The 18,668-nt window shown below is 46.9% G+C and overlaps 1 protein-coding gene across 2 annotated transcripts in view; it reads left to right on the top strand.

The window, feature by feature from the left end:
- The window catches only part of PTPN14 (protein tyrosine phosphatase non-receptor type 14), a 375,359-nt gene extending 357,351 nt beyond the window's left edge, over positions 1 to 18,008 (top strand). For both annotated transcript variants that reach the window (XM_085612914.1, XM_085612915.1), the window contains exons 18-19: positions 5,263 to 5,426; positions 17,225 to 18,008. In XM_085612914.1, coding sequence (XP_085469040.1) covers positions 5,263 to 5,426; positions 17,225 to 17,353 — 293 coding nt within the window. In that variant the 3' untranslated portion in view covers positions 17,354 to 18,008. The remainder of the gene's footprint in view (positions 1 to 5,262; positions 5,427 to 17,224) is intronic.
- The last annotated feature ends 660 nt before the right edge of the window (positions 18,009 to 18,668 follow it).

Below are 18,668 nucleotides of genomic sequence, written 5' to 3'. Positions count from 1 at the left end.
CACCAGAACTCAACTGTAATGATTTATTACAGTTGAGTTCTGAAATCACAATGCCTGCTGCCAGAGCCAGCAGCTGAGGGGGTAAGACTTGTCCGGTCATGAAGCATAATTAAAGCAGCTATTTAAGGAACAAAACAAAACACTGCTTTTCTTTCTTCTGTTCTGTTTTTCTAGCTGTATGGTGACAAGCAGTAAGGAACTGTTTATGCCAACATGTTTATTTTTAGCACTCCTTAGGTCATTATGGAAAAGTTAAAATCTTTTTGCATGTTTCTACACATTCCAAGCTACTACGCCTTTAAAAAAAAGTGACTTGTATTAAACTAATTCTTATATCTTTTTGAAAAAATATGTATCCACTTTTTTGATGTGCTTAATTTTGTACTAGAGATTCTATTTTTATTCTTCATTTTAGCAAACATGCTCTCTCTTTCATATGAGAGAGCTACTCACCAAGGATTTGAGTGGTTTGTGGGAAGGTGATGGTATGCCAATGTATTATAAGGAATAAAGCACCCCATTCCGTGCATGGTAAGGATATTGCAAGTCACCTCGCAGTTCCTTAACCTTATAAAGGAACTTGGTATTCGGCCTCATTCCTTAATATGGTCAAGGAATTCCTCTGTGACTTGCAATATCCTTAAAATGGTCGGTAGAAGGGGACTTTATCAGTTGTGGGTCAATCTGTAGAACTAGCAGGAGGCGCAGGTAGCGCTCTAGTGTCTTTAGTGTCCCGCGCTCGGCGTGCATAAAGCCAGGCAAACCTCAGGTGAGCACCCTTAACATCTTGACCATTAGTGTTAGGATAGCCTCGCACTCACCGCTATTCTGCTGCTGGCTGCTGCTGTAATTTATTTTTAAAACGTCCCGTTTTTGTCTTTAATTTTAATTTTAGTTACTCGTTTTTCCCCTGTTTTTAAATTAGGTCCACTCGCATACCTGCATTGCTGCCACCTTACTCTCACCTAAATTTGGTCAAAGCACCGCGTTTTAGCGGGTCCCTGCCCACTGTCTCGTGTTGGTGGCCATCTTGGGAGGGGGGACATTGCAGGAGGCGCAGGTAGCGCTCTAGTGTCTTTAGTGTCCCGCGCTCGGCGAGCATAAAGCCAGCCATGCTGACGCGCAGCGTCATCACGCAGCGTCATCGCCGGACTATCGCCGGAGTTTCGCCAGAGTCAAGCCCGTCTGTGCCCGTCCGGGCCCAGACGGGCCCAGGGCACACCACTCTGCTAAACACCTCCTGCCCTCAGACCCCCTGTTACAGGTACTCACGGGACACACGGCTTGCTTTACGCACGCCCAGACACTCCAGCTGCTGCTATTATTGGGCTGAGGGCTCCGTTTTTAATCATTGTTTTGACTGTCGCCCGTACAATACTTGCAAGCACCCTAACTCTCTTACTATGGCACTGCTCAACTGTAGATCATTGCCTTGTCATACTACCGAAGTTCATTCCCTTCTTCTGGACCATAGTCTGGATGTTTTATTTCTGACGGAAACGTGGCTGACTACAGGTTCCGACCCCGACATCGTCAACGCTCTTCCCTCGGGGTATCTTATGTTCCATCTTGATAGGCCGGATGGGAGAGGGGGTGGAGTGGCCATTGTTTACAGAGACACATTTGTATGCAAAGCAGTCGACTGTGGCATTAACAACGCTGAAAGTTGTCAGTTTACCCTTTGCATCTCCTCAACTGTCTCTATCTCTGGCCTCCTTGTGTATCGGCCTCCCGCTACTCTAGGGAATTTCGTGGATTCCTTCATGGAGGCTGCCATCCCATTGGCTGCTGCCTCGACCTACTTTGTCACCCTTGGGGACTTCAATTTTCATTTTGACGACCCCAATGATGTAGTGGCAAGGGAGCTTGTAAGCTCGCTTGGTGCACTGGACCTTCATCTTGTTAATATGGGAGTTACCCATAATAGAGGCCATCAGCTTGATGCAGTTTTTGCTAACTCTGTGAACTTGCAGGCTCTTCAGATGTTGGCTCTCCCCTGGACTGATCACCATCTTGTTCCGTTTAGCTGGCTGCTGGGGAACCGCAGAGACCCCGCTCCTAGACAACATACTGTGGAACGACTTTGGTCGAAGCTCCCGGTGGACAGTTGGGCGGAAGAGCTATCTAGAACCTGTCCTCACCTCACAGATGACCCCAACACTGCTGACCAGCTCTTGGGCAAATGGCTTACCAACTCTTTGGACTTACTGATCCCAAATAAAAGAAGGCTTGTCAGGGAGAGAAGAATTGGCTCTGCCCCCTGGTATACCCCCGAACTGGGGTGCATCAGAACCTCTTGTAAAAGGCTTGAACGTGCCTGGAGGAGAGAGCGGACGGAAGATAGCCGGGCCAATTATAAAAGGGAACTAAGGAAATATAAAAGCGCACTGAAGGACGCTAAAAAGACTTTCTTTAGCGACCGGATTGAGAGAGCAAACAATTCTTCAGGAGAATCGTTTAAAATCTTTAAGGAACTTCTGAAAGCTCCGGTCCCTCCAGTGTTGCATGATAATCCCAAAGAAAAATGTGAGGAACTGGCCAGCTTCTTCCATTCCAAAATAGAGAAAATATTATCCTCCTTACCTACTATCCCTCAAAGCGATGAATCGGTTGCTAGTCCTACAAGTTGCCTGATTGAGCTAGCATCTTTTGGCCCCTTTTTGGAAGAGGAGGTCATAAAAGTCCTGTTAGAGATGAAGAGTGGCTCCCCGAGTGACCCAGTCCCCATAAAACATCTTAAACTCGTGGCTAACACCTTGTCAACTCCTCTGACTGACCTCTTGAACCTTTCACTTACGCAGGGCATAGTGCCCCAGAGATGGAAAAAGGCCGTGGTGAAGGCCTTATTGAAAAAGCCAGGAATGGACTCATCCAACTTGACCAACTTTAGGCCAATTTCACTTCTGCCTGGTTTCTCAAAAATTGCAGAGAAGCTGGTTAACCGTCAGCTCTCTCACCATCTTGAGTCTAACCACCTGCTAGGAGACTCCCAGACTGGTTTCCGTCCCGGCCATGGAACAGACACTGCCTTGCTGGCAGTAGTGGAGGAGGCAAGGAGCACTCTAGATACAGGAGGGTCAGTGGCAGTGATCCTCCTGGACTTGAGTGCTGCCTTTGACACTGTGAGTCATCAAGTGCTCCTCCAACGTCTGTCAGAGGTAGGTGTCTCAGGGACGGCCCTGAAATGGTTGGGATCTTTTCTATCTGACCGTTTCTACCAAGTCTGGGAGGGGTCAGAGCAATCTGCCCTAATCCCTCTTCAATGTGGAGTCCCGCAGGGCTCATCGCTGAGCCCTACTTTATTTAATATATATATGACTCCACTTGAAAGAGTGGTCGCCCCCTCGGGGGTGAAGATCATCAGCTATGCTGATGATACTCAGCTGGTGGTCGGCCTCACTCAGCTGGCGGAACAACCTGAGGTTTTACACGACTGCCTCGCCAATGTTTATCGTTGGATGTCCACCTCTGCCTTAAAGCTCAATGGAGGTAAAACCGAGCTGATGCTCCTGGGCAATCCCAGTCCCTCCATTATTGCGACCTGTTGGCCCCGGTCTCTTGGTGACCCACCATCCCCCAAGAAGGAGATCAAGTCCTTGGGAGTATGGTTGGAAGAAGATCTGTCCTTCAGGACTCATGCCAGGAAGACCGCAGGGGTTTGCTTTGGCTTACTGAAATCAGCCCGAAAGGTGCTACCTTTGCTTCCTGATCCAGCAAGGAAGCTGTTGATACGTGGCCTAATTCTATCGAGGCTCGATTATGGGAATGCGCTGTTTCTCGGTGCCCCCGAAGCGACCTTTAAAACTCTCCAACAGGTGCAAAACGCAGCTGCGAGAATCCTTATGGATGTTCCCAGAAGGCAGTCTGCTGCTCCCGCCCTTAGAGCGCTTCACTGGCTCCCCGTGAAGGAGCGGGTGAAATTTAAGGCGCTATGTACTGCCCACAAAATTCTACATGGCAAAGGCCCCCCTATCCTTGCGAATATGGCCCGTCCCTATAGACCTCCACGTCTGCTGCGCTCGGACCAAAAACACCTTCTGCAGTCAGCCAGAGTAAGAAAAGCTCGTTCTGGGGGTAGGCGTTTCTCGGTGCAGGTGGCTTCTCTTTGGAACTCTCTGCCCCTCAGGATTCGCTCAGAGCCCAAGATCCTACCATTTAGGAAACTTCTTAAGACCTACTTGTTTCCACAGTAGTGACTAGCTGAGTCTCCCCTTCTGGTCTGTTGCGCCGGGACGCCCCTGGGTAAGCTGAGCGCATTACAAATTTTCATATTATTTATTATTATTACTAGGGCTGCTGTTTGTTTTAGGGTCAGTTGGGACGTAATATTCAATTCTTGTGAAAGTGCATTTAGTTGCCCTTGGTTAAGTGCCTGAAGCGCATTGGGGCGATGAAATAGTTGGTTACGATTGAGGGTAGAAAGACAACCAGAGTTCGCACTGCATGTTTTACCATGTGAAAAAGGGTGTATTGATCAGTTGTCTGGAGCCGAGTGTTGGGATGAGTTTTCGCTTCTGAAAAGCAGTGAAATGGAAGGCCGAATGCTTTGATTTTGGATGTTGCTTTCAGGTCTGTGGGGACTGATGTTTCACTGTCAGTTTTCACATTGAAGAAATTGAGGCTTTCCCAATATTGTTGGGGTGCTGCTTCATCTTGGGCATCTAAAACTGCTTGTCTGTTTAATTTTTTCTTCACTGATACAAAAGTCATGTTTTGTGTGACAGCTCTGTGTTGTCCCCTTATGGATTTCTAAAATAATTTGGCTCCCTTTCATCTAGATTTGCATCAAAGTTCTTCTTTTTTGCGGCCCACTTTAGTCATGTCTATCAGATTCTTATTGGAGGATTTGGGAACAGATAGTTTGCTTTCTGTGCTGGAGTGATGTAACCACACCCAGAGCTATCAAGATATTGTAGTGTTAAATGGTCAGAAGTTAGATGTGGGTTGTAGGCCGCTTTAATATCAACTGTTTAGGGGTTATGGGGATGATTGTGATTATTTGTTATGCTGAAGCAGAGAGGAGCGGTACAGGGTGGGCAAAAAATGCCAAATAGGGTAAAGAAGTCAACGCTGGCAATATTACCTTTTCTTCAGTAGTATGTTGTTCACCTCATTTTGCAAATAAACGCAGTCTTGCAACAACAGAATTTTATCAAGTTATGCAGGCTGCTATAAATGCACATTCAGTTTAATGAATGCGACATTCATGGAACCCCTTGAGATTGTATGGGAAATCACATGCTTGCAATTTCTAATTCACAGCGTATTTGGATGAAATACAGTCCGTACGACGTCATACGAACATCATGCTGGACAGTAGCAAGACTTGCAGTCCACCGATTGTAGTTCATTGCAGCGCCGGTGTGGGGCGGACTGGTGTGGTCATACTGACAGAACTAATGATTCGCTCTTTGGAGCACAATGAGGTAAGATGTTGCTTCAGACATCAAATTTTTGCTGCCTGATAGAGGGACTTAACTTGCTGACCTGACTTAGTTAGCAGAGCTACGATAGGTCCTTCATTTGTGAAATATTTGTTCACGCATAATCTAGTAACCCAACTTGGGGTACCCTTGTCTATCTCTTTATGTCACCCAGCAGTTGTCATCACAGCTGTAACAATATCTACCTTGGTAACAGCTGAAGACATCACATCAAATGTTTAGCAAATCTAATCGCATATGGGCCTGTGTAAGAAAGTGGCTCTGTATATACTGGACCAAAGTAAGGTACAGTGTGCACAGAGTCCACAGTCCCCAGAGGTTTGGCAGAGGCTAAAGTTAGATATAACCTTACTATCTAAAGTGGTAGCTTGGTTGAGCAGTAAGGCAGTGTCAGAGGGCAGTGTAAAGCATTTGTTGTACACAGTCAGCAAATGGTCTCACACACTCAAGAACTGAACTCTAGGCCAATTGTTTTATATCAAAAGATATAGTTGTTTTATTTTACAACCAACAAGGTATCAAAATATACTTTCTCAGAATCAATTACTTTAGTTAAATACTTTTCAAATAGAAAATAGAGTTTTTGATTACAATAGCTACAGTTGTTTCAATAGGCAACACAATTTCAAATACAATGCAACATTGAGCTCAATGGGAATTTCTAGTTAAATGCAATTAATTACTTTGTAGATTACTTTTCTAACCACAGGACTGGATCCTAGATTCAGTCCTGGGACATGCACTGTAAACAGTTAAGTAAAAGCGTTTTGGTTACAGTTGTGATTTTTAAGGAATATTATTGTATTTTAAAAGTTGACACTTAGAAACTTTTCTAGGTAAAATTACCAATGTTATCCTATGGAAGGAAATTCAGTTTGCAGGTAAAGTATGTTTGCGTTACTTTTGTAATCCAGTGCCGGGCTCCTAGGTTCAGCACTGGGACATCTATCTAAAACAGGCAAGTAATTACGTTTTTATCGTTGGCACGATTTTTAAAGAATATTTGTAAGTTTCAAAAATCGACACTTAGAAACTTTTTCAGAAAAAAGCAGGCAATGATATCCTATGGAAGGAAATTCTAGTTTATTGGTAAGTACGGTTAAAATTACTTTTCAAGGTCAGTACTGGGCTAAAAGATGCAGCACTGAGGTCTCTCCTGGTAACAGGTGAGTAAGTCGGAATTCGTTGTTCGGCTGATTTTAGATGAATATTTTAAAGTTCCAAAACTTGACACTTAGAAGAATTTCCAAGTGAAACCAGTCAATGTTCGCCTATGGAAGAAAAGTGAGTTATCGGCTTTTAGGTAAGTACTCGACTGGCAGAGTTAAGGTTCTGGGCATAGATTCAGGGGTCTCCCAGGGTCAGGTAGGTACAGTTGGTACACCCTCAGCGGCACTGGGGCAGCCGGGTGCTGAGGTAGTTAGGCCCAATGTTATCCAATGAGAGGCAGGGGGCTTTCGGTTGGTGGCTGCTGGCAAGCAGGCCACGTGGCTGTGGGAGCTGGGCTCCTGGTCACTTGCTCAGGGCAAATGGGGAAGGAGTTTAAGACAAAGGTTGCACTGCCAGGGGCACTCGGGTGGCTGGGTGCAGGGTGCTTTTGAGCCGTCGGGCGCTCAATGTTATTCAATGGAGCTCTTGGAAAGTGAACAAAGGCTGCAGGCTCGGGGCCGGAGGATCTTCTGGAGCGACCAACACTTTGAGGGGTAAGTTGGGATCTTGGAGGATAGGCAGGCACCCAGTAGTTGGGCACAGGGGGCCGTGGGGCGCCGGGTGCAGGGGTGTCTTTTGAGGTCAGGAAATCTTACCCCCTGCTGGTCACGGTTGGAGGGGTCCCTTGTCCTGAGGCTGCAGGCGTCGTCGGGGTCATCGAGGAGGGTCCTTGGGCACTGGATTCCAGGTCAGAATCGCCGGGGGGGGATGTCCTCAGGGTCTTTGTTCACTCAGGCACAGGCCGGGCTCGGTGGGTGCAGAGTGGGCTGGATTCGCGGTTTCTGGCTGGCACCAGGGGTATTGTTTGAGCAGAACCACTGCCCGTGGGAGTCCCAGTCTTGGTAGAGTCACAAAGCAGTCAGGTCCTCCGGGGTTTTTGAGGCTGCTGACCACAGAAGGAGCCGGGGTTTTGCAGGAGCAGGTTCGAGGGTCGACAGGCCTGTAGGGCTGGGGCCAAGTCAGTTGGTGTCTTCCTCTTCTTAGCAGCTGTACTGCAGGTCTTCTTGTTTCTTGATCTTCTTGCTTGTTTCGGTATCGGGAACTGAGGAAGGAAGGTTCAGGGTGCCTCTAAATACTAAATTTAGGGGTCTTGCAGGTCGGGGAAGGGCAGGGACCAATAGGTCCCTGTCCTGGGGGGAGTACACCCCCTATCCTGCTCCTCTCCTGTGGGAGGGGGGCAGGAGCCTATCTCTAATTGGGCAGGGCTCCCCATCCTCAAGATGGCCGGAGCCCGGAGTTGTGCTTCACCTCCCCTCTCCCACCTGAGGGGTGGAGTTGGCACAGGCTGGCACACCCCCTTTCTCACGTAGGGTTTCCCGCCAGTCTTCCCGCCAGAGTGGGGGTCAGAACCGGTGGGGGCCAGTTGTTGAGTACAGCAAGTGGCCTGGAGAAGCTCACAAAGGTGGCATGCCTTTGAAGCTTCCCCCTGCCCATCCTGGGGGAGGAGACCTAGCACCTCGCCCAGGGTGTGCATTGTTGCAGGCCCAGGAGAGCGGGGGCACTCCACCCAGGGGTCCAGCAACATGTCTACTGTGTGGCAGCCTAGGCAGCCTCTCAGACTAGACGTGGATTGTAGGCTTGGTTTCAGGGGGCATCTCTAAGATACTCTCTGTAGTGCATTTTACATTAAATCCCACACTGGCATCAGTGTGGGTTTAATGTGCTGAGAAGTTTGATTTCAAACTTGTCAGTCTTCAGTGTTGACATTATGGTGCTGTGGAGTTCGTATTGACAACCTCCCAGCACCATATACTCTTAATGGCATCACTGCACTTACAGTGCCCAGGAATGGCCCTGGGTACTGTAGGGGCACAGGGCTCATGCACCTGTTCCCACACCACTGGCATAGGACACCCAGCTAGAGGGGTGGCTGATGTATGCCAGGGCAGTGGGTTTGTGGGCATGTCACACAGGGATATGTGCAATGTCGACTCTTTGTTTAGTTCTGTACCAGGACAATCAGCCTGCAAAGGCAGTGTGTGTGTGTGTCAGGGTACAGGCCCCCTAACTTTAGCTCAGATTCTGGCTGCCCTCGACCCTGGAGACTGGATGGTAGCGTTGGACTTGCAGGACGCCTCTTTTCACATCCCTGTCCTGCCGGCCCACCGGCGTTACCTGCGGTTCACGGTGGGTCAGGAGCACTTTCAGTTCACCGTGCTCCCCTTCGGCCTCACCAGTGCCCCTCGGGTGTTCACGAAAGTGATGGCGGTTGGCGCAGCTCATCTGCGCAGATCGGGGGTTCCAGTCTTCCCCTATCTCGACGACTGGCTGTTGAAGGTGGGCTCGCCCCAGCAAGTCATCTCCCACCTCCAGACTACGGCCGACCTCCTGCATTTGCTGGGGTTCTCCATCAATGTGCCGAAGTCACACCTGAGTCCCTCCCAGAAGCTCCTCTTCATCGGAGCGGTTCTCGATTCGGCACAGTTCCGGGCTTATCCTCCGGAACAGCGGGTCCGGGATATTCAGGCTCTGATTTCCATCTTTCTCCCTCTATCCTGGGTTTCGGTCAGGTTGGTGCTGCGGCTTCTGGGGCTGATGGCCTCCTGCATCCTGTTGGTGCATTACGTCAATTGGCGAATGCGGGCTCTGCAGTGGGACCTGAAGTTTCAGTGGGCCCAGCATCGAGGCAACCTGTCCGACCATGTCTTGATCTCAGAGGGCACTGCGAAACAGTTGCAGTGGTGGCTCACGGACCGCGATTGGGTCAGCGGCAGATGCCTCTCCCTACCCCAACCGGAGCATGTAGTAGTGACGGACGCGTCCCTCCTGGGATGGGGGGGCCACATGGGAGAGGCGGAGATCAGAGGACTCTGGTCTCCGGCGGAGACTCAACTCCATATCAACCTTTTGGAGCTGAGAGCGATCCGGCTTTCACTGAAAGCCTTCCTTCCCTCTGTCCGGGAAAGTGTCGCGCAGGTGTTCGCGAACAACACCACCGCCATGTGGTATTGCAACAAACAGGGCGGGGTGGGGTCGAGGACCCTTTGTCAGGAGGCTCTGCGCCTCTGGACCTGGCTGGAACACCAGGGCATCACCCTGGTGGTTCAACATCTGGCGGGCTCTCTGAACGCCAGAGCAGACAAACTCAGCCACCGGTGCATGATGGATCACGAATGGCGTCTGAACTCGGACGTGGCGCAAGGTCTCTTTCTGCAGTGGGGAGAGCCTTGGTTAGATCTATTCGCCACCGAAGAGAACGCGCAATGTCAGCAGTTCTGCGCGTCGGAATTTCCAAGGCAGCACTCGCTCGGAGACGCTTTTCGTCGCGAGTGGAGTTGCGGTCTGTTGTACGTCTTTCCGCCTATACCACTTCTGCCCAGAGTGCTGAAGAAGATCAGGCGCGACCGGGTCCAAGTTATCTTAGTGGCTCCGGATTGGGCACGAAGGTTCTGGTATCCCGAGCTACACAGTATGTCAATCGATCCTCCGATACGACTGCCTCTTCAGGAGGACCTTCTGTCGCAGCAGCAGGGGACGGTCCTCCACCCGAACCTGTCCAGCCTCCACTTCCATGCGTGGAGATTGAGCGGCGGCAGTTGATGCCATTTGACTTGCCTCCTGAAGTCTGTGATGTCATTCTGGCAGCCAGGCGTCCCTCCACAAAGACGGTATACGCCTGCCGGTGGAACAAATTTGTGGCATGGTGCACAGCAAAGGCTGTGGATCCCCTTTCCGCCCCTCTTTCTGAGGTTCTACTCTTTCTTCTTTCTTTGGCCCAGCAGGGCTCTGCTCTGGGCACCTTGAAAGGTTATCTTGCTGCAATCTCTGCCTTCTTACGGCTTCCTGATCAGCCTTCTCTTTTCGAGTCCCCTGTTGTTTCCCGTTTTCTCAAAGGCATTACTCACATGTTCCCTCCTGTCCCCTTCGTAATGCCTCAGTGGGACTTGAATCTTGTTCTGACCTTTCTGATATGCGCTCCTTTTGAGCCTCTTCACAATTGTCCCATTCGTCTTCTGACCCTGAAAACTGCTTTCCTGATGGCTATCACCTCGGCTAGACGGGTGAGTGAGCTCCAGGCTCTGTCATCTAAGCCTCCCTTTCTTTCTGTTCATCCGGACAAGGTTATCCGCCGGCCTCGTCCTTCTTTTCTACCGAAAGTGGTGACCCCATTTCACCTCGGGCAATCTGTCACGTTGCCCACCTTCTTTCTGCCTCCGCATCCTTCAAAAGAGGAAGAGAGGCTCCACCGTCTGGACCCAAAACGGGCGCTGTCCTTTTATTTGGACCGCACCAAACAGTTCCGGGTGGACGACCAACTTTTTGTTGGATACGTAGGAGCTAAGAAGGGGAAAGTGGTACACAAACGGACCATCTCGCGGTGGGTCGTGTTGTGTATTAAACTTTGTTACTCCTTGGCATAAAAGGACACTCCTGTTGGGTTGAGGGCCCATTCCACCCGGGCCACAGCGGCTACTACTGCCCAGGGCCGGGGAGTTCCCTTGCGGGACATCTGTCAGGCGGCGACGTGGGCTTCACTGCACACGTTTGCCAAGCACCATTGCCTGGACAGCCAAGTCCGGAGAGACGGCTTCTTTGGCCGTTCGGTTCTCCAGGACTTTCTGGTGTGAACTTGGTTCGCAGACCCACCACCGGGGTTGGTATTGCTGGGGTATCTATTCTAAGGTGAGGAATCTAACCAACGTGTTTCTTTCAGATGAACAAGTTACTTACCTTCATTAGTTAGTTAGATTCCTCACCGACCCACCCATCCTCCCTGTTCTGCGAACTGACATCTAGGGTTAAGGTTATCCTTTTCAGGGCCCTAGATTTTTTGGCACCAGTGTCGGTCTCTTGCATGGCTCTGCGTTCCTGGCGCGGAAAGCTATGTACAAGAATTGACGTCAGCGAGCGAGGGCGGCGTCTAAGTACTCCGACGTCAATCCGGCGCACGACGCCGACAACGGACGCGGAGCCGCAGACGACGCCTAGCGACGCGCAAGGGGTATTGCTGACGAAAAATCTTTCCGGATCCAGCCTGACGCCTGGGGATGTTCTAAGGTGAGGAATCCAACTAACTAATGTTTCTTACAGATACATCGTTACCGAAGGTAAGTAACTTGTTCTTCTTGCAGACAGGTGCCAGAAGTAAAATAGATACATTCAGATCTTTTAACAGGAACATTAACATTTGAATAAACAGGGGCAGGAGGGGGGTTTCTGAAACCACAGCGAGGTCAAGCGATGTTATGGAGTGTCCAGGTGTAGCGAGGAGGAGAAAGGGGCACGTGGAAGGCACCCAGACAATAACTGGGTAGAGTAAGAATCAAGGGCGCTGCGAGGAAGTAGAGCTGTCCAGCCAGATGATGTTAATTAAGGGTATAAGTCCTCTAAGGATCATTCGAACTTAACTTTAGGCCTATTATGATCCTGCATACACTGATAACAAGCAGTTCTGTATGAAAGACCACTCATGGCTCAGAGTGTCTGGATTTAGACCAGCAATATAGGCAAAGTAGTCAATATGCCTTCCGACAGAAAGCATTTATTTTACCAAGTTGCATTTGAGGTGCTTCAAAAAATCGAAAAAGAGGCGAAATATTGATTTACAGGCAAGCTTTACTGCAACAAACACACTTTCTAAAACGTGCAAAGTCCACAAGCATGTGCACACTCTTGTGGGCCACCAACGTCATCCTCATGATATCAGTTATTACCTAAGATAGAGAGGGCTCTCCTTTTGGGGCAATATGAGCAATGGAAAGGAAGAGGCCACAGCAAAAGAGCTGGCAGGGACAGCTGATCTACCCTCATGACTAAACAACCAAGCTAGAGGAGGTGGTGAGAGGAGGTTCTTCGCACACATATAATCATTGTAGCCTCTGGTAAGTTGGTGTTGCAAATCATCACCAGTGATTACTGAATCTAGTTCATGAAGACACCAGAGAGCCTCCCAGCAAGACATAAAACAATAAATCAAAGTCATCTTCATTTACTGTTACGACAGCTTGGTGGGGGACCTACAGACGAGGTACCAGCAGAGCATACTGTACATACTTTAAGACCAGTACTGGACTTACATTTACTGCACAGGCAAATGGATATAAAAAGTTGCAAGACCACAAAACGAGACAATATCATCTTTGGAATAATAATTTGTGTATAGCAAATGGAACATTATACCAGGTTATATTCTACTGGTTGCCTTAAAATCTGATTTTGAGGAATTTACCTTTGTTTTACCATTTGTACCTGCACGTTTGCACAAAAAAATGCCATTCAACCAAATCAATAATATCAGTAATGTCAGCAGGACACAAATAGGCCCTCGTAGTTCAGATTTAGAGTAAACTCAAACATTTGAGCCCAGGACTCCCACTCAAGACAATCATTGGTTAAGCCAATAGATCTTGCCGATACGAGAGCTACTGGCTTAGCCAGTGTACATGTTGCACAGCAGAACGGCTATGAAGCCTGGCTAAAAGTAAAGTTAACAAGCATTGGCATAGCCAATAGGTCTTGCTTTTGGGACCTTATAAGTATTTAGTTATGCAGCACAATATCCTTGGTGCAACAACATCAACTGTTGCATGGCTAAACACTTATAAGGTCCTAAAGGCAAGACTTATTGGCTATGCCAATGCTTGTTTCACTTGTAATGCTGCACATGTCATACTGCAGGCAGTGTCATCAAGGAGAACAGCTAAGGGCATGATATGCTGCTTAGGGAAGCAAACACTTCCAGCCAACAGGGGCATCAGAAGTGGGACGTGTTCACTTCCATTGGGGTAGTTCCCATGTAGGCAACAGTTGAGACAATGTTCTTCTTCATCAAAGGGAATGAGCACACCCTTCAAGCACCAGTGTGCAAGTGGGTACCGATCCAGTAAGAAATTACGTCTTGGAAATACTGTTCTAGAAAATGCAAAAATGTTTTTCACAGAAGATCATTGATGATCGGTGGCAGGGCATAGTTGATTTTTGGGTGGGAGCCACCCAGCCCTTGTTTCCCTTTTTTGTGTTGCACCCATTTATTAGTACATACATGCTTCAGCACATAACATCATTATCACACTATGCCAGATGCAGTGTGATGGAACAGTACAATACAAGATATTATTGCATGCCGCCTTCCTTTCCGAAGGCACAACGGATTACACGTCTGAGAGAACACTAAAACAAACTGTCCCCGTCACTGCTCTCAGCTACGATCAATACCCTAGGAGAGACAAGTCGACAAAAGTAAAAGTGTGGGGGGGTGTGCAAGCCCGGGTGTTTTGTGCGCGCGCGCTGAAAGTAAAAAACAAGGGAGAGTATAAAGGGAGTGGTGCGTGCGCGGCCGTCGCGTGGCCGCAAAAGTGAAAGTGATCGCGATTGGCGAGCGATGTGCTTAATGAGCATGAGGAATGCCATATGGCGCCTCTGCTCATAAGCCCGCGCACATGCACTGCAAGCTGTAGCCGGCGGTAGCATTTTTTGAAGCCCTTACTTAGTATCGTCAGACCAGCGTAAGCGCTGGGTCAGGCGAGACCTAAAAAACAAAGAGCAAGGTAGGGAATGGGACATTAAAAAAAGCACCATGACGCGCCAGTGTTGGCCATGCCATATTGCTTGTTTTGTTATGACAGGGTGCTTTTTAGGTCTCGCCTAGATATTGCGTAGCAATCGCTATGCGAGACTCTAGTAAGGGGCTCCCAAATGTGCTCCCATAAGTGGATTGCATGGCGAGCACGCGCACAATCACGTGCATCGTGCCGCCACTTTTGGGAAGCGCTTCAGCCCACTGGCGCGTGCACCTACTTCAAAGGGTCCGCTCCCCCGCCTGGAATGCGCTCCCCCGCCCCTTGCCGCTTCAAAGCCCGCGTTCCCGCCCACGGGAAGACACACGCTACTTTTGTCTTCCTTGTTAATTGCAGCGCTCCATGCGCGCTCTTACTTTAAAAATGGCGACTCGTCGTATTCAACTTGGTTTATCGTGTAGGAGGCTTCCGAATTGTTGCAGGTCATGAGTCAGCAGCATATCGCTGGCATCTGTGGCTCTCATGAGCCTAGGACGTCATAGGAGCAGTCGGCGTGGTCTATGTTTAGAAGTGGTCCTGCCGACAGCATTTGAGTAATACCTCTGAAGTGAAAACTATCCCTGCCTGCTTCTTGTTGCTATTTTTAATTCCCTGTGCATGGCAGTAAATACAAATAATATAATCCTTTTTCGCCCTCTACTGGAAAAATTACTTAATGCTGTGTGTATTCTTTTTTTACTTCAGATTAAATGGGACACTCTAAAAGAGAACTGATTAAAGGCCGATGTAAATAAACAGGGCAGATCATGAATTTTTTTAGAATACTTCGGGTTTAATAGGTGACACTGTAATAACGTTGGTACAGCGTGCAGATATCTGTAAGACTTGGTTGTCCTAATGGAAGCTTCTGAACTTGATGAATTTGAAATGGCTCTGTAGTCCGTTATATCTAAAATATATAAAACAAGCATTGGCCTAGCCAATAGGTCTCGCCTTTGGGGCCTTATAAGTGTTTAACCATGCAACAGTTAATATTGTTGCACCAAGGATATTGTGCTGCATAACTAAATACTTATAAGGTCCCAAAAGCGAGACCTATTGGCTATGCCAATGCTTGTTAGTTATGACAGGTGGCGGGAAGGCAACACTGACAACTGGAAGGGGCAGGCGGGAGGGATGAATTAACATCATCAAGCCCTTTATAGTAAACAATACATCTCGTATGCACTGTTGACATGCAAGACCTACAAATGAGGCTAGTTCGGATATACTTGCAGCCACTATTTTGAATAAGAAAAGAGCAAAAAATGAACAAAATAAATTAAAATAAAACTTGAACAAAATAATAATACCTCAGTAAATAGTAGTCAATGTATGTCACAATAATCTGCAGTGTTGTCACACACTATCTAAAGTTCATGAAGCAAAGTTCCCACAATTAATGAATGCAAGGCTAACTAGCGGTCTTCCAATATGCGGTGCTATTGCTACCGGAAGAAGTTTGAAGATGGAGAAACTAAGTTACATTTTTTACAGAAATGAAAGTCACGTTTTGTAAAACTCTGACAATACACGATTACAATTCCTCAGCAAGCAAAGCACAATGCAGAACAGCCCGCAACTTTAGATTACGAACAAGAAGATAGAGCTCTCAGAGTCACGCAGAGGCAGGCACCTTAGAGAGACGCTGATGTTCATCAGCACAAGCAGCTCATTGGTGAATAAATGCTGCTTTGAGAAAATCAGCAATCACAAGACGCTAGCTGTTCAGGAAAGCTGAAGTGGCGCCGTACAACAAGAATGTACTGTCCACAGCCAGTATAATGTAGGAATCCATCAGAGTAAAGGGAATGGCACAGAAGGTATCATTGAGGTGCAGGAACGCCACAGCAAGGCCTCCAGCAGCTGGTTATGAGCAACAGGAGCGGATGAGAGGGGAAGAAGCATCATGGATAACGGGTGGGAGCTGGCAGGGGGAAGCACAGAAAAATCTAGTACCTGAATCTCCGCATGGCCAGTGGACGGACAGCCGAAGGACACTAATCAAGCTAAATCAATCAGTAGTTGTTCCATGCTCTCCATGAAAGAAGTGGAGATGAAGTTGCCATGTGCTGGCCAATTAGGGAACAGAAACGAAAAGGGGGACCTGAAGTCGATGAATGGTAAACAACGGGCAGGCTTCAAGCCCCTTATTCAACTCGGTATCTCTCGTAAGTGAGAGAGTATGAGCTAGGGCACACACACTCACACGTGAAAGACCTATAAATGTGTTTGGAGCTGAAATAAACAGAAAATAGACATTTGGAGTGGGGGCTGAAACCCTTACTCCTACCTTTAAAAAAAAAAAAAAAGAAAATGTATTACCCTTTCGCTATTATCTCATTTCTTGTTAATTGTACCCTTAGCCTAAATCTGCACCTGTACTCATCCCAGAGATTTGTACATCTTCTTGCAATTGACCAAAAACAACATATTGCATTTGGAACTAGGGGAGCTGTTAAAGAATCATGCCTCAAGCCTCACAGTACGAGTATTTTGGGAAGCCGTTCTTTGCTAAAGATTTTCATATAGAGCAGCACCGAACAGATCTGCTTCTGAGCAAATGAGCTTCCTACTGTGGCAAATGCTGCCAATGGAGGCTGCTAGACTGTCACTGCATTGAGATGCAGCATGGTTTTCCTTTTTCATGTAGTTTGTTACATAAGGCTGTGCGTGGAATTATGATGTATCTATCTTTTGGTAACCAAGCAAAAGTATTTGTTTCAGCCTCTTTATTGGCCTATATTTTGTCTCCTGACAGACACCTGAAGTACATAGTAAACTAGCAAGGTTGGTAGATTTGATTAGGAGATGAAAAAATCAGAAATTAAAAGAATGTGTGCATATTCAAATAAGTTAAACAGATCAATTGGAAGAACGTGCTAAACAAAGGTTGTAAACTATTCTCTAGAAACTGGGTAATGCAATAGCTTCAAGGTGTTTGAGTAAGACGGTGTAATCTAGTTATTGCTTGTTTATATCTTAAGGGCCAAGAATATGAGTCTTGAGTTTTGTTGGTTTAGGACTTGCATATGTCTAAAGTGTGTGTTCATATTTGCTTTCTTATGTTTACAGAACGTGGATGTGCCTGTTATGCTGAGGTACCTGAGAGAACAGAGGATGTTTCTTGTTCAGACTATTGCTCAGTACAATTTTGTCTATCATGTCCTTATTCAGTTCTTACAAAATTCCAGACTCATTTAACCCACTCAACAAACTGAACAATCAGTTGGACACCCGACTGAAGATATCTTGGAAAGAATGAAATCTCATCTGGAGCATCCTATAATTTACACTGTGCGATAGACAATTCAAGGTTGTTTAGGATGCCACAGAGCCAAGGAATACTTTTTTAAAAAGTCTAACAAACAAGTTAATTTATTTTCTTTCACTAATTTAGTAACTTATGGAATATTTTGAGTAGGATTTCTATATTGAACCAAAATTGGGTTGATCAATGCATCTTCTATCCATGCAAGCAATATCGTGTATGCTGTCCTTCATGTTAGGGTTTCTACCAACATCGTTTTTAAAGACGCTAAGCTTAAACTAAATCTGTTTTTAGGAATTGAGTTTTGCTTGTGTAGGCCAAAAGTTGTAAGCCCAGAAGAAATTGCCTGAACCTCGAACATATCTTTGCTACGTTATCTGGGTCGTGAACTGCACCATGGATACTAGAGCCTTCGCTTTGTGTACTTGACTAAAAACAGACCAAAATGAAAAGGCTACTTTGAAAGTTGAAATCACACCTACATTCTAAATGTTTGTCAGAAACGAAAATGTGAAGTGCTTACATGAGGGAAGAGGTAGAATAGCAATTTCTGTAATGAATGGGAAATAAACCACTAAATGGTCAAAATGCGACATCACAGATTTCATATTGGGTGAAGTTCAGCACTGGCAAACAATGCAGTACTGTTGGAAAAGTCAATATAAGGCCAACATGTTTTTTAATTCATGGTGCATTTCCAAGTAGTCACAAATTAAGGCTCGTCCGTGGAAAAGGATGCATCTGTCAAGGGATCCAGGTAGGGATGTCTATATCGGAGTAGCCACTTTTTATGTAACTCTGGACTAGGAAGTATAGGATATAACACTATGATCAATGTTCTTGCTCCTCCCATCCTTCCTTGAATTATTTCTTTTCTAATCATATGGTGCTCAGCTGCGGCCTCTAAGTGCAGTTATGTTCCTTGAGGCAGAATTATCTTTCTTTGTCAGTTTGTACCTGGATAAATCAACAAATAGGGCTCATCACTGCAAATCTGTATAAGTTTTTTAATACTTGTTATAATCGTAGAGATGTTAGGTGTTACCTTCCATCATTTTCAAAATCCTCAAAGCATGATAACTCCATCATATTAATGGTCCCTTTGTGGTTGAAACGTGTGTTCAAGTGTTGAACTGGATTAACTTCCCGCTATTTGTATAGAAAAAGCATAGTTGAAGTGATACTTTCATTGATGGCAGTGATGCTTTGCATGAGCACCATTATAGTTTGATACTTCGAAACAAAAGA

This window comes from Triturus cristatus, chromosome 6, assembly GCF_964204655.1.
Source record: "Triturus cristatus chromosome 6, aTriCri1.1, whole genome shotgun sequence".
Lineage (NCBI taxonomy): Eukaryota > Metazoa > Chordata > Amphibia > Caudata > Salamandridae > Triturus > Triturus cristatus.
The sequence above is the reverse complement of the archived record's forward strand: the minus strand, read 5'-3'. Positions and strand labels throughout refer to the sequence as shown.